At 44.9% G+C, this 21,682-nt stretch overlaps 1 protein-coding gene across 4 annotated transcripts in view; it reads right to left on the bottom strand.

Annotated features, from left to right (window-relative positions):
- Window positions 1-21,682, bottom strand: part of JADE3 (jade family PHD finger 3) — an 87,285-nt gene that overhangs the window by 38,663 nt on the left and 26,940 nt on the right. For 3 of the 4 annotated variants that reach the window (XM_074965842.1, XM_074965835.1, XM_074965852.1), the window contains 2 exons: window positions 5,908-5,967; window positions 4,023-4,105 (listed from right to left, as the gene is read on the bottom strand). In XM_074965842.1, coding sequence (XP_074821943.1) covers window positions 4,023-4,105; window positions 5,908-5,956 — 132 coding nt within the window. In that variant the 5' untranslated portion in view covers window positions 5,957-5,967. Of the gene's footprint in view, window positions 1-4,022; window positions 4,106-5,907; window positions 5,968-21,682 lie in introns of those variants that run through there. The other variant, XM_074965860.1, reaches the window with a different exon arrangement.

The following is a 21,682-nucleotide window of genomic DNA, read 5'->3' as shown; positions in this document are numbered from 1 at the left end:
GGCACAAGAAGTGGGAGTGTTTTAATGAAATTTGCAGATGACACAAAGTTGAGATGTATTGCCAATACAGAGGATATCATACAAGATTTGGATGAGTTTGTAAACTGGAGCAATAAAAATGGGATGAAATTTAACAGTGCAAAGTCATGCACTCAGGGACTAACAAGAATTTTTGCTCTAATCTGGGGATTTATCAGTTGGAAGTGACAGAGAGGAGAAAGACCTTGGTATATTTGTTGAATACGGGATGACTGAGCTGCCAGTGCAATGCAGCCGTGAAAAAGGCTAATGCAGTCCTAGGATACATCAGGCAAGGCATATCCTGTAGAGACAGGGAAGTGTTAATATCATTATACAAGGCACTGGTGAGACCGCATCTGGAATATTGTGCGCAATTCTGGTCTCCCATTTCTAAGAAAGATGAACTCAAACTGGAACAGGTGCAGAGAAGGACTATTAGGATGATCAGAGGAATGGAAAACCTACCTTATGAGAAGAGACTCCAAGAGCTTGGTTTGTTTAGCCTAACCAAAAGAAGGCTGAGGGGAGGTATGACTGCTCTCTATAAATACATCAGAGGGTAAATAAGTCCTCTCCCTCCCTGGTATTTAAGTGAAGCGCCAATGTTGACACAAGAAAAAAAATTTAATATAAACTGGTTATCAGTAAGTTTAGTCTTGAAATTAGATGACAGTTTCTAACAAGGAGTGAAGTTCTTCAACAGCCTTCAAGGTGAATAGTGGCGGGGGGGAAATCAATCAATCAAAACTGTCTTGAAGACTGAGCTTGATAAGTTATGGTATGATAAGACTGCCTACAGTGGCATGCAGCCAATCTGCAACAGCTAGTAGCAAATATGTCCAGTGGCCGGTAATGGGACACAGCTCTGAGTTACTACAGGTCTAACTGATCGCCATATTTGGGGTCAGGAAGAAATTTTCCCCTGGGTCAGACTGGTAGAGACCCTGGGGGTTTTTCGCCTTCCTCTGCAGCATGGGTCACTCACAGCTTTAAACTAATGTAGATGGCAGATTCTCTGTAACCTGAAGTCTTTAAATCATGATTTGAAGACTTCAGTAACTCAGCCAGCAGTTAGGCGTCTATTTCAGGCGTGAGTGGGTGAGGTTCTGTGGCCTGCATTGTTCAGGAGGTCAGACTAGATGATCATGATGGTTCCTTCTGGCCTTTAAGTCGATGAGACAACTGAAAGTCACATGCATAGAGAGAAAGGGGTAAAGGGTTGAGGTTGGACCCAAGCAGTTTAGTAATGTTCCCTTAAGAAGGGTTTAAAAAAAGAAATTAAAAATCAGGACATTCTTCTACAAGAAAATGGTATTTTTTGACATTGAGATTTTTTTTTTTTTTTAGATCAAGTTGCAAGTGTCCCTTTAAACATTGTAGCAGGAAAGCAGGATTTCAAGCACTATTAGAATAGTTGGTCTGATGAAGTTCAAAGACACTTAATTATTTTTCATCAGAGTACACTCTAGTTTCATTGAAAAAGGAGATTCATACTTGGAAGATGGTCTGGTTTGCCAGTAAGAGATTGAGTGCATGTTTTGGGGCTAAAGATACGTACTCACAGTTAAGAGACAGAAAATGTAACGTGTAAAGGAAACTAAAGTATGAGAAACACATGCCTAATTTTATCTTCCAATAGCTATTACATACAGCTATACATTTGATGAGTCTTCATACTTATTGTTGTTCATATGTACATGCATATAAAGACGGGTGGAAGGGAGTTGAAGCGAAAATAGGAGATAGGAGAAGATAGGAGAGTCCCTCTGCAGGGAGACATGGGAGAGCCACAGCTTAAGGAACATGGGGATCTGGGTGGGAAGAGCATGCCTGGGTAAAGGGATGATGCTACAGAATATTTAAAAATAGTGGTAGACATTAATATTCTCATTAATTGCAGTTGATATTTGCCTTTCTGGTACGAAGGCTGAATTACTGTACAGAGAAAATCCTTAAGAAGAAGATTTCGGTGGTTAAAACTAGAATCTAAGCATATTATTGAAGAGTGCGATTTCATAAGGAAACATTTTACCAAAAAAGAGACTTTTTCTTGGCAGTGCAAATGACAGGCCACTACATATACCATTGATCAATCTTCCCCCATGCTTCAGAACACTTGTTCAGTTTCTCTTTTAAAACATATACTAACATTGGGGAACTTAATTAACACTTGCTAAAACTAACTTTGGGAGAACAAGATACACATTTTAGACACTGCCCTTTCCCACCAAACCAAATACATTAAGCCAGTACGCAGCATTTAATTAAGGGACTTCCACCTGCTCTTAAATTCTCATAAGGACAGGCAAACTTGTCCATTCACAAAATGTAGTCAGCATTTCATTGTGTGCACTCCCCCGCAAATAGAGGAATTTTGCTGCATACATTTTCCTGGATGAACCCAGTCTAGCTATTTATACAACTCCCATCACAGCAGGTGGCTAAAAAGCCTATCATTTTGTACAGCGTACATTTTTACCTTGAGCCATGAATCTCTGGTTTAAATTCTAAAGAATCAAAACATTTTCCCCATGCTGTCAGTTCACACTTCCCTCAGCTATCAATAGTCACACCGGCACACATGGGCATTTGTGGTTTTTCAGGGGGGGTTTTGGGAAGGGATTAAGGGGGGGTGGAGGTGGCACAAGATTGGCAACAAGTGAATAGAAAAATAGTTCCCTCAGGGAATGATTAGTTTACTTCAGCCCCTAAGAAAGAATGTCAAACTTCATAATGCTTCCAAATGGGAAAGCAGACCATCAGGGGCTAAGCCCCACATATAGTGGCAGAGCTGTCATAGTAAATACTTGTAGGATGACTGATATACTGCATCATCACTTGTGGGCTACTGTGCCTGAAGCTGCTCTAGCCTCTGGCAATCACTGTAGCCTGGTCCTCCAGCATGTAGACCTCAGGTGACAGTAGGGTGACCAGATGTCTTGATATTATCAGGACCATCCAGATATTAGAGTCTTTGTCGTATATAGGCAACCTATTACTCCCTCCTCCATCCCGATTTTTCACACTTGCTATCTCTTCATCCTACGTAACAGAGGGAGAAAGCAGAGACCAGGGAATACAGGCTTCTATGGTGTCAATTCTCTTCAGCCCTACAGAAGGCTCCCTACTGTGTATGCTCCTGCTTCTCCAGGTCCAATCACTGGTAGAAAGTGGAGATTTGAGTTAGGGAATAGAGTCCCGAGCCAGACAGGAGAGGGAAGAGCTGTGTGTCTAAAGATAGATTTTCTCACCTGCAGAGGCTGGGTACATACGTTTGCAATGGAGCATGGCACGTCCTGATACTGGGGAAGTAGGGTGAGAGGTTAAGAAAGCGGGCACGTACTCAGCCCATAGGCATAGATGTTCGATATTCCTGAGAAGGTGAGAGATGGGCTGGAGGGAGCTGAGTGGTCTTAGGGAGGTTCTCAGCCAGCAGGGGGATGGACTAGGTTGACATGGTCAAGCACAGGGGAGTGGAACCAATTGGTGACAGGCATGTAGAAAGGGTGAGGCAGCAAGGGGACATGGCAGAGTTAAGAGCTAGATTTGAAGGGATGAGGCTGGAATTAAGAAAACCGTAAGGCGATGACAGAGTAAATACAGTCCTTTCCTATCCTGCCCTTTGAAGTGTCCCCATGTTTCATTCTGAAGAGGGCACCCCTGCCCCTTAACAGCCAGCCTTATACGCCCCCCCCAAAACTCACCAAAGTGTCTGTATTTCACTTTCAAAATGGGATCAGCCTTCAAGGGAGAAGATCATGTGGGTCACCTTCTTCTCTGCAGCCCCACCAATCATTTTAGGCCCCAGCCACCACTATTTCCATACTACTATCCAAACATCCTGTTTGTGGACTGGGAGCATGCAGTTTCATTTGAGAGATTTTACAGTTAACACGATCACCCCTCTCCCCCCAAACCCATAGTTCAAAGCTTAGAGACAAAAAATATACATTACAAAATAATCAGATTACCACAATCTAAACTTTAACCATTGTTCTCACCTCAGCAGGTTTCTTTTGTTCATTTGCTGGAGTTTTTGATTTGCTCCTGTATTTGGAACAAGAGGAAAAGGAAGTGGAAGGACCTATTTAAAAAAAAAAAAAAAAAATACAAGAGTTTAGTTGTAACCCATTGAATTTCACATAATTCCTCGATATATTGCAAGACACCATAGACTTGAATCATCTTTCTGGGTCAGCTGTACCCAAACAGGAACTTTCATGAAGTCTGTAGCCCAACCACAGTCTCTTCTCAATATGTGTAGTTTCAGAAAGAATAAGTGAAACCATGATCAGAATATTCCCTGCTCTGCCTGATATACACCAGGTAAGAGCAGAGAGGACACGATTATGCAGATTCCTTCCCTTTCCACCAGCAATGTTCCCTCTAATTTTTTACGTCCATGTGCGAAATGAATTTTGCTATGTGCACCAATATGGAGGGGATGTGTGGTGGGGGTGTGGCCGAGGGGTTCGGAGTGTGAGAGGGGGCTTAGGGCACTGTCGGGGGGTGCGGGCTCCTGGGTGTGGCTGGGGATGAGGGGATTGGGGTACAGGAGGGGCTCAAGGCTAGGGCAGAGGGTTGAGGCTGGGGTGTGGACTCTGGGGTAGGGCTGAGGCAGAGGGTTGTGATGCGGGCTCTGGGGTGGGACCAGAGATGAGGGGTTTGGGGTGCAGGCTCCCCCGGGGCTGCAGTGGGGAGAGGACTCCACCCAGCCCTCTCTCGCCACAGCAGCAGCTCGGGGCTGGGGGAGGGGCACCTCTCCTCTTCCCAGCAGCTCCGCCAGGGCCAGGCCAGGGAAGGGGCACCTCTCCCCACCTGCACGGCCCTTGAGAGCCTGCTGCGTAGCAACGCAGCTTACAAGGAACTTAGTTTTACACCCAATGCAGGCAATATTGGAGGGAGTAAGAGTACAGGAGGACTCAGGGAGACTAGAGAATCAAGATGGTGTTAAACTAAAGTGCAGAGATGCACAAAAATCACTGTCACTGCACTGCCAAGTTTTTAAGAAGATACTGGGTCAATATGTGATGCAATATATCATGTCTGTGTGACTCAAATGCAACATCAGCTATTAATAGTTTCAGATTTATGTAATGCTTAACAAAAACACATCAGTCACTGCCCTGAAGAGTTTACACAATTTGATCCAGGGCCTCTAGACCCACAACTCAGTATCTTGAAGGGAAAGACAAAAATATAAACCAAAAGTGTGCCAAGAAAATTAAGACATTTGGTAGACATCTTTTCCATTTAGATCTCAATCCTCAAGCTGATCTGTATGGGCAGAATCCTGAACCCCTGTGGAGCCCAACTGCCATTTACATAAATGCTAAAAAGGATGTCCCATTCATCTCTAGGCACACTTAACAGGAGTGTAAAAACACATCCTAAGCGAAGTGTTTTCAGATACCCAACTACACATACCTTCTCCCACAAACAGTTCTCTACCCCTACAATTAAAATTTTTCCACTGAGGCTCTGCACAGGCTAGACCAATCATTCACATGGGTCAGCTTACAGACTTTGGGCGCTCTCACACAAACACTTACACTTCAAAAAATATATATATTTCTGACTACACCCAATTTTCCTCGAGAGCGCATGCTCTGCTGCGTTATGGAATTTTCTCTGAAAGTACATATTACGTTCAAATTCTGCACAAGATTCAAATTCTCTTCCTGAAATTATCAGGTTTTGTAATTTCATCTCTTCTGATGATAGATTTCAGTACTTTGAATTTTGGAGAAAGCAAAAAAGGAAAGGAAATCAAACTTGTTTAAAAAAAAAAAAAAAAAAAAAAGGGTAAAACAGTTTGCCCTCAAGCCACAGGAGGAAACCATAAGGAGGTGATAGACCAAGGGAAGATTAATGCATACTACTTACTCTCATTGTCTGAACTGTCACTGGTGCTTAGATGCCTGTGGCGTTTCATCCTGACGCATCCTAAAGACAGAAAGAAAGTTGATACCATCCATTCTACCAGGCAATCAAAGGACTTGCTTACACACTTCCCCGCAGTTTGGACTATGGGGGTGTGAATAGCAGCACATACCAAGCTGCTGCACTGTAACTTCTCCATTGATGATGCGGGCGCAAATTAAGAAGTTCCTAATTTGCCTCAATTAGTCCAGTTTCAAAATGCTTTCATTAATGAAAAATAGGAACCCCTTAGTTCACATCTGCAACATTCACACAGGGGAGTTACCATGCAGCACTTTGGTGCGCACTGCTATTCACACGAACATAATCCAGACTGTGGGGCAGTGTAGACATGTCCAAAGTCTCTGTGGATCCTGCTGGTTCACAGCAGGCTAGTCACACACAAAGCAGGATTTCTCTGAAGAGTTTTCTCAAGTATGTAAAATACCTGGTGATCTAGCAATAGTTAATCACAAACAAAATGTAGTGGCCAGGCACACACAGCTCTATTTATGAGATTTAATATCCTCAGAGTTAATCACAAACAAAATGTCTCCTTTAAACTTTTTTTTAGAAGTTCAACCCGCTCAACATTGGTTGCTTTCTATAACCCATCTGCTCAGCTAAAGGAAGAGTTGCCATGGTGGCAGTTGCTAGTGGAGTGGGCAGAAGCACAGAAATAAGATGGCAATAGAAAAAGACAGGGAGATATAAGTGAAAAAAGAAAAAAAAAAAAAGGAGGGTTCTGTGAACATGTATATTTTAAATTGAGGGTATTCAGACAACACTGAAGAATAGTAATTTAAATCATCAGACCAGAGCTTTATTTAAAAGAAAAGCTTAGATACCAGAAGTGCCCTTTCAAGAGTCTGAAAAGTGACCGTCAATAAAAATTCTATGACTGCATCTTTGGTTTCATAAGCCAACATTTTTTAGGTTACTATTTTAAAAAGTTTAGAAGACAAGCAGAGAGAGGAAGGAAAATTTGAGCCAAAAGAAAAAGAGAATCATTTAAAATATCTGATATGCCAATCAAAAAGTGTCAGCATAAATCCAAATACATTTTTACAGGTCTATGTGCCTCAGTGACAGTGTAATAAAAAATTGATAGTTGCCTAATTAAAGTGATAGCCTTCTCACAAAATTAAGGGATCTTGGCCATCTAAACAGGCTATCTACACCTCTGTATCCCAATTCCTCACCATGCTTTACTGAAAGGCAGCAGTACCGCATTAAAGTGTTTGCTGTACCAGAATTGCTTGTCCATACCATAAGCTTACTTTATTAGATGAAAACTTCCTTCCTACAAAAACTGCTAAAAAAAGACTAGCACATTTTGTATTAAACACTTATCAATAATTCTTGAGAGTACCCAAAGCCCGTGGGATAAACCGGATTTCCAGTACAGGGAGCCTTTCAGAAGGCTTTGAATTTCAGTGGAATGGTTAAATTACTCAAAATCTCCACTGGTTTTCAGTTTAAGGTCTTTGTAGCGAAAGGGGCGTGGCCTCCTTCCAAGCATGACAGGCAGGGATGGTCACTTACACCCTGGTGGGTGAAGCCAGGCAAGCCATGCCCGCACCACTGGAATAAGGAGAGTGGTACAGGAAGTATAAAAGGCTGACCCTGCAGCTCAGTCGGGCTGGAGCTGCCAAGGGAGACAGATGCTTCTCTCCTACTGCTGGAGCGGGATGCCGAGGAGGACCTCTGCTGTCCCAAGGACTTGTCTGAGCTTCCAGAGTGCCCCACCACTCCAGACATCAAGATGCTGCTGGGACCACCATTGGCGGTGTATCCGGGAAGATAAGAGGACAACCCTTGGATGCAGGTACACCCCAAGGGGAGGGGAGGAAGTAGCCCAGGGACAGCTGACAGTAGTCCAGCTGCAGTGCTGCCTGACAACAGGTCAGCGTGTTGCAGCTGGATTCCCCACTGACCCAGTAACAAAACACCTTGCCACTATTCAGGCCCTGGGCTGGGAGCCGGGTGGGCCCAGGTCCTCCTACCACCCTACCTTAGGCCAGGAGGTCTGTGTTAGTTTACTGTCCACCAGAGCTAGGATGCTAGATTAATTGCTCTGCCCTGCCCGCAGGCCAGAACCTTAAGACTGCTTGGTGTCCACCCTGCCTGAGACTAGACTATTCACTGGTCTGCCAGAGCCCTAGACTATTTGGAGCTCCCCCTTGCCTAAGGGCTTGCACCCCAGAGCCTGATGACTGCTCAGCCCCACTCAGAGGGCCTGGACACCCAAGACAGCTAATTTCCCATTGTTCCAGACTTAGCGGAATGAGACAACATGGGGGGCACTGACTCCCTCCGAAATCGACAGGGAGGGGACTGCCAGGCATTTTTACAGGCTTGAATTCACGGAATATAATCTTAATAGCAAATATATATTTAAAGAATACCTTTGATGTCCTTCCTCTAGAGAGAAAGATTTATAAACCGAGAACTTGAGGGGAAAAAAAACTGCATTACTAAAGTTAAGACTTCAAAATTCTTTGTGCGAGGACACCTACTCTACTGAAGTCTTTTTTGGCTGAGGTGGCATTTGTGTAAGTTTGTGCAGGAGACAGTGTTGCCAAGTTTGTTTTAATACATGCTAAAGTAAAATAGCTGCTAACAAGGTTAATGTAATGTGTGCAATGGGTAATATAATTCTAAATAAAACTGAATTATGAACTGAACTATACAAGAAAAGAAAACAATCACCACATCTATGGCTATTTTAGTCTTAACTTGGCCCTTACTATGCAAGATTCATCTGAAGCTAATAACTCAAATAGCGACTTCCCACACTGAAGCAGCTTTGTAGAAACAAAGCAGCCACACCCCAGCCAAAGCTTATGTCCCAACAGGAGAGCTTCCTCACATTTTCCAACCATGCAGAATTTCAAACTACACATAGAAACTAAGCATAGAGTGGGCTAGCATCAGACCAATGAACTGTTATGTGAATCCTTTTAGACATGAGAATCTCAAGAACTCCAAAAGTGTCAGAGTTGGAGGGGTTCCAGTTTAAATAAGTTTCTGGGGCAGCGTGTTTGTCGCGGTATTAGTCTTAAGCCTTGTCTACACTGCCACTTTACAGAACTGCAACTTTCTCGCTCAGGGGCGTGAAAAAGCACCCCCCCGAGCGCTGCAAGTTTCAGCGCTGTAACGTGGCAGCATAGACAGCACTCCCGCACGGGTAGCTACTCCCCCCGTGGTAGTGTCGCGACTACACGGCCACATTTAAAGTGCTGCCGCAGCAGCGTTTTAACGTTGCTAGTGAAGACGTGCCCTTAGGGTTAGCTGTTGGGTGTCGGCGATGTGATAGGGAAGACCAAGGTAGTAATCAGCAGCAGCTAAGACTGGAGTTTAAGGTTTGACCAACAAAGCCCTAAATGGCTTGGCACTCACCTGCCTAAGAGCTCGCATGTCACCTCATGCCATACTGTAGCAGACAAAATCACCAGAGATGCTCAAGCTGAAGTCCCCTCAGTATAAAAGGGCTGGCTTTCTCTACAACAGGGTACTCTCCTGGCTTTGAAGCTTGCTCCCCCTTGGTTTGAAACAGCTCTAACCTGTTGACTTTCTGGATATGTTGCAGAGGGGGACACTGCTGGAAGGCTAATTCTTGCATGTGCATAAGGTATTATTCCTCATTTGCCTTTTAATAGATGGTTTGAGTGGTTGCCGCTGGTTTTGTTTTTATAGTCAGTTGAGCTTTTTGAACAATTGCTAAAGGTGCTGAAAGTTTGGGATCAGTTACAAATCTACAGTTACACAGTGATAGAACTGCCTTGTTAGGTGCTATGAACTCAACTGTTTAAAGAGTGCAACATAAACGTTTGCCTGAAGGGGTTAAACATGTCAAGGGACAGCACTATAATAGAAATACGACAAAGCCTAGATTGGTGAGTCTGCATTTGGCAAAGATAGTTGGTAGACAGGAGATGCCAAATTTAATTATGGCTTATACACAGAGATATGAGCTGGAATGGCAACGTAATAGCTACTTTCATTTACAGATATAGAGAAAGGAAAGAAAGCAGCTAAGCTCTAAAGTGCTTAGCACAACTATGAAAACAATTCCGTAGTTAAAATGGGTTATTTTTTTTAAACCTATTAATCAGGTTTCTTGGAGCTTTCTTACAATAGCTCAGACAGTGGATTTACACCTCTGTTCCAGCCTGTAGAGGGGAACCAGAAGGCTAATGGTGTTATAGAAGAGTAAGCTTCCATCCCAAAAATGTGGTGGTCTCATCTTGCCACGTAAGTCTCCTGGATACTATCCTTAGGCCACCAGGAAAAGGGTGCCAGAGTCACATACTCTTTAGGATTCAATTAAGTATGGTTCTCGAGATCTAAAAATAAGTAACTTCTGGGGGGCAGGCTGGGAGAACAGCTTAGCCACTTCCCCATCTACGTAGAAAACAAAAGGGTCCCTCCATTAAACAAAAAAACAAAAAAACCCTGCAACTCTCCTCATAAAAAACAGCTGCCAAGAACCTTGTCTTTAGAGTAAGGAACCAAATGGGAACCCAAGTTTCAAATGGCTGATTTATCCAATCTTTCAACAGCAGGCTAAAATTCCATGAACAAAGGACGCAATGTGTCAGCAGATCTAAAAAGAAATCCAGAAAACCCAATGCTTCCCAATCTCCTTGAAAAGAAACTGAGTCAGATCCTTTACTACTGAATACCTCCTCCTCAGATTCAAGGAAATTAACTCAACCCCTTTGCAAGGCCCTCCTGAAAAAGAAAGTTCATTCATACCTGAATATGACAATGCATTAGAGGTTTTCCTCTCTCGACTAGCCCACAAATGTCCTTTGAGTATGGTACACTGCAATAGTTTCACATGAAAATAACTCAATGAAGTTCTCTTTCTCAAATGTCATACCATGAACACAGGTAAAGCAAGGTGCTAAGCAAGCATTAGACCATGCGCAAAGACAGGAAAGTGAGACTGTTGACTAAACCCTCTTCATCACAGACCATACATCCTTGGAGCACACTGGTGCTCCAACGAATTTCTCAACCTTGCAGGATATCATGTTATTACTGTCCAGTGTATGTTTACAGTAGGAGGGGAGAGGGTTGTGGGGAACCCCCACTCCCAAGTTTTTAACCATCCCTCCTCAGGAGAGATCCATGGAGTAGTCTTGTAAAGACCACCAGCTCAGAAACAAAATGATTGAACGGTACTGTGAAAGTATACACATAGAAATAGTTCAGGCAAGATGTTATAACACCAAGAGAATGGGAAGACTGCTATGCTAAGACCCACGCTGTAAAAGAGGCTGAAATATGGTCCCAGCTTTTCACCACTCTGGTGCCAGATAGAAATACCTTGTCCATTTGGATACATTAATAAATCCAACAAGGAAGGAGTCAACATGATCATTTTCTGGGTAACTATACTCACTGCCTTCAAAGAACACACTAGCTATTGGTAACATGGATTCTAATTCAGAGTGAGAGAGAGTCAGTCAGTCATCAACATGGGGATATGGCCCTGAATTTACAGCCTTCCATTACTCCAGCCACTGCCCATTTCTGCTAAAGAAGAAAAATGGCCAGAGAGAAAAAGACCTGAATTCCAGAGAATAGTTATGGGCCACCACATCTAGTCTATAGTAAATGCAGTTCCTCCACCCCAAGTCACCCCACCGGGCTGTCAATTCTGTTGAAGCAATCTACACTAAAAGGTAGAATGTACTTTCCATAGAATCAGTTATGGACACTTTGCCTTGTTGCAGGATATCAGCCCAGCTTTATAAGTTTCTACAAAGGAGAAATCGTAACATGACATTTGACATTCTGAATGACAAAGTTTCCAGAACAGACAAGTAAAAAAGAGGATTTCCTATCATAGGCACCCCATTTCTCATCCATCATCTCCTGGAGAGATTTATGTACTTTGAGAACTTTGCCCAGCTTCTCAGTGCTAGCAAAGATCAGCTCTGCCCATGGAGATCCTCAGCCTTCAGTACACAGCGGATATTGTTTTACTAGTGTCACTGAGCTGACTTATTTCAACAAGGCCAAATTCAGGGAAGTTGTATCTTCATCATTCCCAGATTCCATCAGGGGTATTATAGGCTGTAAAAACTGTAAGACACTACTTCCACAGGCCTATGGTAAGCAATTCTAAGTGCCCACTATAGTCCTCACGACACCTGAAAGGACTTGTTTTTATTAAGCCTGAGTAGAGGTATTGCTTTCCAGAACATCTATGCAAGAACTGCGATCACCCATCAGGCCCGGATCGTTACTGGCATGGAGCAACTGAGTTTGGAAAGGAGATAGCTGCTAAACGGTAATCCCCATGGATCCCCCACCATGGGAACCTATTTGGAGTCCATCTGAGCCCTCACAGAGATTCCTCCATTTGCCAAAGATATGTAATAGATTTGAGAATATGAGAACTCATCCTACAGCAGGGGCGGGCAAACTTTTTGGGCCAAGGGCCACATCTGGGTGGGGAAACTGTATGCAGGGTGGGGGAAGAGGGTTGGGGTGCGGGAGGGGGTTTGGTGTGCAGGAACGGGCTCAGGGCAAGGGATTGGGCCAAAGGAGGGGTGCGACAGGGGGCTCAGGGCATGGAGCTGGGGTGCAGGAGGGGTCCAAGGTGCAGGCAGGGAGTTGGGGGGCAGGAGGGGTTCGGGCTCCGGCCCAGCTCTGCTTACCTAAAGCGGCTCTGGGGTGGCAGCAGCACGCACCGGGTCCAGGGCAGGCTCCCTGCCTGCCCGCCCACCCTGGCCCCATGCCGCACCGCTCTGGGAAGTGGCTGGAACCACATCCCTGTGCGGCCCCGGGGGGGGGGGGGGCAGCACAGGGCTCCGTGTGCTGCCCTTGCCATGTCTCCAGGTACCTCCCCCAAAGCTCCCATTGGCTGTGGTTCCCCGTTCCCGGCCAATAAGAGCTGCGGGTGGCAGTGCCTGGAGGCAAGTGCAATGCACAAAGCCCTCTGCCCCGGCCATCCCCCTTGGGCCCCAGGGACGTGGTGCCGGCTGCTTCTGAGAGCAGCGCGGGGCCTGCAACACCATAAGGGTGACAATCCCGCCGGCTGGATCCAAAGCCCTGAGGGGCTGGATCCAGCCCACGGGCCATAGTTTGCCCACCCCTGTCCTACAGAATGGTCAGGAAGAGAAAGCAATACTGATAAAGCACCAGTGGAGTCAGATCTCCATTTTCCTGAGTATCTCAGAAATGGCCAGGGTTCCCTCTGAAGGAAGTGGGCAGAAACATCTTGAAGAGAAGCACTAGACAGTGAGTGGGAGGGTAGTGGAGCAGCTGGGTCCTCAAGTGTAGTAGGAAGACGTAGTATTGAAATCCTACCCGAAGGACGTAACAAATCCTGTAAGAACAGGTGTGGGTTCAGCGTGCTGAAATACTCAGCGGTAGCTGATGTCTCATGACCAGGCTGTTCTACTGCTGGAAGCACAGTACGTTAAAGGACCAGATGTGAGAGCCAATGTCCCAAGACTAGGCAAGCCGTATTATACAGAACTACAAAATAGCTCCAAGTATTTAACTTGAAATTTTTATGCTTCGTAGGAAGGAATCAGTCACCAAATGGAAATAGCTAGAGTGCCCAAATACGTGGGCTACATCTACAAAAGGCCTCGCACCCTATGCCGGAAGGCAGTGTTGGAGAGAGCAGCTATATTGGCGTCATACAGTCTGGGAATTCATGCATGATTGGCAATCTCCAAAAAGGGAAGATGCTGTTACTTCTTTTAATTATTCATTTGATAGAACTCCTGAGAGAAGGATAAATTCTGATTCTACCTGACACAAGTAGCAATATATTCAATAATCAAGGGTCAGAAATAAAATGAAACTCAGTAGGTTCTTACTCAGCAACTCTAAATCTAAAGCAGTTCCAATTTTGATGTAACACTTATGTGACAGAGCTCTGTCAGGTCATTACTTGATCGCAGATGAAGACTTAGTTTAGGTGAGACTGCTCACGTAAGTACTAACACTAATAAGTTACCATATGTTCTGCACAGAGATTCTAATTCTAGAAGCACTAACTACAAACTAGGAAAGAACAAGCATGCACTAGTTAAACCAATAAGACACAGCAGACAAATTCAAAAGGTACCTCCTTCTCTGCTGCACACACAAAATTCTATGAAAAAAATATCCCCCCAATACTGCAAGTTATTAGAGTAGCTACTGGTGAATAAATGATGAGAGGGAGACAATGTAAGATCAGGAAGAAGAACAAATAAGACGTTAAACACTTGCAAATTATACATCTTGCTATCAAGCTGGAGATAACATGGATAACAGTCGCCAAGTGAGTATGTATGCATGTCTCTCCCACCTCCCTGAATCTGGTCAAAGTGCTTATGTTTTTGCACTCTTCAGCATCACAGATACATTTTATGGCAGGAAAGCAATGATTGCAATCCAGGAGGAGAAGATAATATCCAAAAAACATACAATATTTAGGACTAAAAAAAAGGGACACACTTTTTGCACTGATATAACTACTATAACTTCCAGTCTATGGAACTCACTCACCTAAAACAATTGCTATGTTTTTGTATGGTCAAATAAAATTAAAACAAAACAAAACCAACTATCATGACATTTTTCTAAATCTCAAATCATTAAATAAAAACACTTAGGCACACCAACAACTCCTCTTAGAGACGTTTCAGCTTTACTTTAATGCAGGTTACTGCAAACAAAAAGCTTCCTACTGTAATGCTTCAAAAAGACACAATTTGCTGCAAATCACAGGTACTAGCAGTCAACATGTTGTAGCTGCTGCACCTAAATACAGTGACAACAGGAGGGTTAATAAGATCTCTGAAAAATAGGATGATAAAGAAGTTAAATACAAACATGCATTTTTTTAAAAAATAAACTAAATACAAACACAGAAGCTGGTTATATACCCTAAGCGGCCCACATTCACATTTACAGCTGAGTCTGACTCAGATTCCAGCTCGTTGATAAATAGCTTTAAATTGTAATCTGGAAGGCTTTTTACCTGCCAAAACAGGAGTTCAACTTCTCAGGGTTCTGTTTGCCTTTTAACAGCTGATGACCTCACAAACACTTGAAGAAAACGAAAGGAAGGCTGCAGCTCCTAATGAGGTCATCAGCTGTTTTAAAAAAAAAAAAAAAGAAAGAAAAGAAAGAAAACGGAAGCTGAACCTGGGTCTTAGCAAGTAAAAACAAAGTCACCCATGGACCTAGACCCCTCCAGAGGAATTCTGGTGGTTTATGATGAAATTATGGTCAACTATGGTCAGCTTCCCAATTCCCCTCCCTTCTCCCCTGCTGGCATCCATCTTCAAGGAACACTGGACCCAGTTCCTGTGCTGCCACCTTGGTAGGAATAGCAAATTAAAATGTGTGCACTCATATGCTATGGGGGACAGATTTTCAAGCTGTATTTAGGTGCCTAGTAGGAGTTTTCAAAAGCTCGTAGGCACATAACTCCCACAAAGCGAATTAGATGCATTTTCCCCACTAAGCTGCTTTCTGCATCTTTAGGCACCTAAATACCTTTGAAAAATCCGGCCACAGAAGAACCCATTTCATGCTGCTACTTCTGGAAAAAGGCTGTGTGCAGAAGCACAAGACGAACAGTGCAAGACTCAGTTTCATTCTCCACTCCCACTGAGCCACAAGAGAAATGCTCTGTGCAAGCGCTGAACAGAGAAATGCTGTGGAAAGAAACCAAAGTAAACCGTGGGGTGGTGGAGAGAATAATTCTCAAAAGGGGTGGGGAAATGGAACAGGGGAGAGAAATAAATTGCTTAGTTCAAGGATAGTGACTGTATCTGAATTTTTTTTGGATAACAATCCAATTAACAGGAGGTTAGGCAAGACTGGGAGTTAAATGAAACTCCCCCACCCCAGCCAACATCTGAATTCCCCCAATCTATAAGGTTTGTGGTAGACAGGAAGAGGTCTGCCCCACAGGCAAGATGAAACTAGAGTACTACCCATTAAACATGATCACATATAGATGCCCATTGTTTTCCAATTAGACGTCTCTCTCACCAAAATGCAGCTGCCTCAAATAGCTGTTTTTAGTGCAAATCCAACAAAGTCAACCCCCCCCCCCCCCACCCCGATTACCGTTATCCCATAGATTAACCAGGTTTGACCAAAAGAAATATCAGGACAGATTAACGTTTTCAACTTGTTTTTAAGAAACTAATTAATGTAAACACATATTGGCATAGAGCATTTTTCTTAAGGCACTCTACCCATTCACCCTTTCTGTTCAGAAATCAAAGGAATAGATTGTTGAAAGACAGGAGAAGCAAATAATATCACAAAACAACCTTAGCTATCAAAGTGCACTTTATTTGCAGTACAAATGGTTCAAAAGAAGTAACAAGAACAGGCAAAGGAAAGAGTTAACAGTTCAATCATTAGTCACTGTATATCTCTAAAGCAGTGGTTCTCAAATCAGGGGTCCGGGGCCTCCTGCCGCAAGCAGGGCCAGCATTAGATTTGCCGGGGCCCAGGCAGAAAGCTGAAGCCCCACTGCACAGGGCTGAAGCCCAGGACCCTGAGCTCTGCCACCCGGGGCTGAAGCCCGAGCAACTTAGCTTTCCGGAGCCCCATATGCCATAGAGCACAGGCAGTTGCCCTGCTTGCTAACCCCTAACACTGGCCCTGGCTTTTATATGCTGAAAAACAGTTGTCGTGGCAGAGGTGGGCCGTGGAGTTTTTAATAGTATGTTGTAGGCGGCCTCGGAGAGAAAAAGGCTGAGAACCCCTGCTCTAAAGCAGAGACAGATCCCCAGGCTTCCTCCATACTAAAATAAATATACTTTTAAATTACCCCTCAGAATGTTAGATTTGCTATTGAAGCAGTAGTGTCACATTGAAGTGTTTGAGAACTGTTTCTAGAAAGAGACAGGTGTAGTCCCTGCTCCTCAAATGTTTGTCATTCTAACAGTTTGCCACAAGGCAGTGGGACCACAAACTTCTACGCAGCAAGTCAATTCCCACTTCCCATCGTCACATCAAAGTATCATGAATCTCCCCACACATTTTATGTCAAGATACACATTTGCACTGAAAAGTTTTTATTCTACTCTCCACTTGTTGACAGAACAAGGAGTAATGGTCTCAAGTTGCAGAGTGGGAGGTTTAGGTTGGATATTAGGAAAAACTTTTTCACTAGGAAGGTGGTGAAGCACTGGAATGGGTTACCTAGGGAGGTGGTGGAATTTCCTTCCTTAAAAAAAAAAAAAAAAAAAAAACAGGAGTACTTGTGGCACCTTAGAGACTAACAAATTTATTACACCATAAGCTGTCATGAGCTACAGCCCACTTCATCGGATGCATAGATACACACATACGTCTTACTATGTTCCATTCTGCGCATCCAATGAAGTGGGCTGTAGCCCACCAAAGCTTATGCTCTAATATATCTCCCTCTACACACACACACACACACACACACACACACACACACGAACGAATGTTGGAAGTTACCATACAAACCATGAGAGGCTAACTAGTTAAGATGAGCTATCATCAGCAGGAGAAAAAAAAAACCAAAAAACACTTTTGTAATGATAATCAAGATGGCCCATTTAGACAGTTGACAAGAAGGTGTGAGGATACATAACTTACGGAAATAGATTAAATGTGTAATGACCCAGCCACTCCCAGTCCCTAGTGGCTGGGTCATTACTCATATTGAATCTATTTCCTTAAGTTATGTATCCTCACACCTTCTTGTCAACTGTCTAAATGGGCCATCTTGATCATCATTACAAAAGTTTTTTTTTGTTTTTTTTTTTTCTCCTGCTGATAATAGCTCATCTTAACTAGTTAGCCTCTCACGGTTTGTATGGTAACTTCCAACTTATCTGTATGTATATATATCTATATCTATCTACATCTTACTATATGTTCCAGTCTATGCATCTGATGAAGTGGGCTGTAGTCCGCGAAAGCTTATGCTCTAATAAATTTGTTAGTCTCTAAAGGTGCCACAAATACTCCTGTTCTTTTTGCGGATACAGACAACACGGCTGCTACTCAAACCTCTCCTTCCTTAGCCCTGATCTACACTATGACTTTAGGTCGAATTTAGCAGCGTTAAATCGATGTAAACCTGCACCCGTCCACACGATGAAGCCCTTTTTTCCCCCGACTTAAAGGGCTCTTAAAATAGATTTCCTTACTCCACCCCTGACAAGTGGATTAGCGCTTAAATCGGCCTTGCCGGGTCGAATTTGGGGTACTGTGGACACACTTCGACGGTACTGGCCTCTGGGAGCTATCCCAGAGTGCTCCATTTTGACCGCTCTGGACAGCACTCTCAACTCAGATGCACTGGCCAGGAAGACAGGAAAAGAACCGCAAACTTTTGAATCTCATTTCCTGTTTGGCCAGCGTGGCAAGCTGCAGGTGACATGCAGAGCTCATCAGCACAGGTGACCATGATGGAGTCCCAGAATTGCAAAAGAGCTCCAGCATGGACCGAACGGGAGGTATGGGATCTGATCGCTGTATGGGGAGACGAATCCATGCTATCAGAACTCCATTCCAGTTTTCGAAATGCCAAAACCTTTGTCAAAATCTCCCAGGGCATGAAGGACAGAGGCCATAACAGGGACCCGAAGCAGTGCCGCGTGAAACTGAAGGAGCTGAGGCAAGCCTACCAAAAAACCAGAGAGGCGAACGGCCGCTCCGGGTCAGAGCCCCAAACATGCCGCTTCTATGATGAGCTGCATGCCATTTTAGGGGGTTCAGCCACCACTACCCCAGCCGTGTTGTTTGACTCCTTCAATGGAGATGGAGGCAACACGGAAGCACGTTTTGGGGATGAAGATGATGATGATGTAGATAGCTCACAGCAAGCAAGTGGAGAAACTGGTTTTCCCCGACAGCCAGGAACTGCTTCTCACCCTAGACCTGGAGCCAGTACCCCCCGAACCCACCCAAGGCTGCCTCCTGGACCCGGCAGGCGGAGAAGGGACCTCCAGTGAGTGTACCTTTTAAGATACTATACATGGTTTAAAAGCAAGCATGTGAAAGGATTAATTTGCCCTGGCATTCGCGGCTCTCCTGGATGTACTCCCAAAGCCTTTGCAAAAGGTTTCTGGGGAGGGCAACCTTATTGCGTCCTACCATGGTAGGACACTTTACCACTCCAGGCCAGTAACACGTACTCGGGAATCACTGTACAACAAAGCATTGCAGTGTATGTTTGCTGGCGTTCAAACAACATCCATTCTTTATCTCTCTGCTTTATCCTCAGGAGAGCGAGATATCATTCATGGTCACCTGGTTGAAATAGGGTGCTTTTCTTCAGGGGACATTCAGAGGTGCCCGTTCCTGCTGGGCTGTTTGCCTGTGGCTGAACAGAAATGTTCCCCGCTGTTAGCCACGGGGAGGGGGGAGGGTTGATGGGGTAGGCACGCGGTGGGGAGAGGCAAAATGAGACCTTGTAACGAAAGCACACGTGCTATGTATGTAATGTTAACAGCAAGGTTTACCCTGAAAGAGTGTAGCCAGTGTTTTATAACATGTGTCTTTTTAAAATACTGCTGTCCCTTTTTTTTCCTCCACCAGCTGGATGTGTTTCACAGGATCTTCTCCTTCCCAGAGGAGAGTGAAGATTAGAAAGAAAAAAAGAAAAAAAACACACTCGTGCTGAAATGTTCTCTGAGCTCATGCTGTCCTCCCACACTGAGAGCACAGTCGAATGCGTGGAGGCAAATAATGTCAGAGTGCAGGAAAGCACAAAATGACCGGGAGGAGAGGTGGCAGGATTCAATGCTGAGGCTGCTGGAGGATCAAACCAGTATGCTCCAGTGTATGGTTGAGCTGCAGCAAAGGCAGCTGGAGCACAGACTGCCACTACAGCCCTGGTATAACCAGCCACCCTCCTCCCCAAGTTCCAAAGCCTCCTCACTCAGACGCCCAAGAACGTGGTGCGGGGGCCTCCAGCCAAACAGCCACTCCACCACAGAGGATTGCCCAAAAAAAAGAAGGCTGGCATTCAATAAATTTTAAAGTTGTAAACTTTTAAAGTGCTGTGTGGCATTTTCCTTCCCTCCTCCACCACTCCTCCTGGGCTACCTTGGTAGTCATCCCCCTATTTGTGTGATGAATGAATAAAGAATGTATGAACATGAAGCAACAATGACTTTATTGCCTCTGCAAGCGGTGATTGAAGGGAGGAGGGGAGGGTGGTTAGCTTACAGGGAAGTAGAGTGAACCAAGGGGCGGGGGGTTTCATCAAGGAGAAACAAACAGAACTTTCACACCGTAGCCTGGCCAGTCATGAAACTGGTTTTCAAAGCTTCTCTGATGCGTACCACGCCCTCCTGTGCTCTTCTAACCGCCCTGGTGTCTGGCTGCATGTAACCAGCAGCCAGGTGATTTGCCTCAACCTCCCACCCTGCCATAAACGTCTCCCCCTTACTCTCACAGATATTGTGGAGCGCACAGCAAGCAGTAATAACAGTGGGAATATTGGTTTCGCTGAGGTCTAAGCGAGTCAGTAAACTGCGCCAGCGCGCCTTTAAACATCCAAATGCACATTCTACCACCATTCTGCACTTGCTCAGCCTATAGTTGAACAGCTCCTGACTACTGTCCAGGCTGCCTGTGTACGGCTTCATGAGCCATGGCATTAAGGGGTAGGCTGGGTCCCCAAGGATAACCATAGGCATTTCAACATCCCCAACGGTTATTTTCTGGTCTGGAAATAAAGTCCCTTCCTGCAGCTTTTGAAACAGACCAGAGTTCCTGAAGATGTGAGTGTCATGTACCTTTCTCAGCCATCCCACGTTGATGTTGGTGAAACGTCCCTCGTGATCCACCAGAGCTTGCAGCACTACTGAAAAGTACCCCTTGAGGTTTATGTACTCGCCAGCTTGGTGCTCCGGTGCCAAGATAGGGATATGGGATCCATCTATGGCCCCACCAGTGTTAGAGAATCCCATTTCAGCAAAGCCATCCACTATGACCTGCACATTTCTCAGGGTCACTACCCTTGATATCAGCAAATCTTTGATTGCGTGGGCTACTTGCACCACAGCAGCCCCCACGGTAGATTTGCCCACTCCAAATTGATTCCCAACTGACTGGTTGCTGTCTGGCATTGCCAGCTTCCACAGGGCTATCGCCACTCGCTTCTCAACTGTGAGGGCTGCTCTCATCTTGGTATTCATGCGCTTCAGGGCAGGGGAAAGCAAGTCAAAGTTCCATGAAAGTGCCCTTACGCATGCGAAAGTTTCGCAGCCACTGGGAATCATCCCAGATCTGCAACACTATGCGGTCCCACCAGTCTGCTTGTTTCCCCGAGCCCAGAATCGGCGTTCCACCGCATGAACCTGCCCCATTAGCACCATGATGCATGCATTGGCAGGGCCCGTGCTTTGAGAGAAATCTGTGTCCAGGTCCTGATCACTCACGTGACCGCGCCGACGTCGCCTCCTCCCCCGGTATCACTCTGCCAATTCTGGTGCTGCATATACTGCTGGATAATGCGTGTGGTGTTTAATGTGCTCCTAATTGCCAAAGTGAGCTGAGCGGCCTCCATGCTTGCCTTGGTATGGCGTCCGCACAGAAAAAAGGTGCGGAACGATTGTCTGCCATTGCTCTGACGGAGGAAGGGACGACTGACGACATGGCTTACAGGGAATTAAAATCAACAAAAGGGGTGGCTTTACATCAAGGAGTATTTCAGGCAGGACTTCACGGAGGGTTCCAATAAGAAATGGTGCACCTAAGTAAT

The sequence above is a fragment of the Natator depressus genome, chromosome 1 (assembly GCF_965152275.1).
Source record: "Natator depressus isolate rNatDep1 chromosome 1, rNatDep2.hap1, whole genome shotgun sequence".
NCBI classification, from domain to species: Eukaryota; Metazoa; Chordata; order Testudines; family Cheloniidae; genus Natator; species Natator depressus.
Note: the sequence above shows the minus strand (reverse complement) of the source record. Positions and strands in the feature narration are given on the sequence as shown.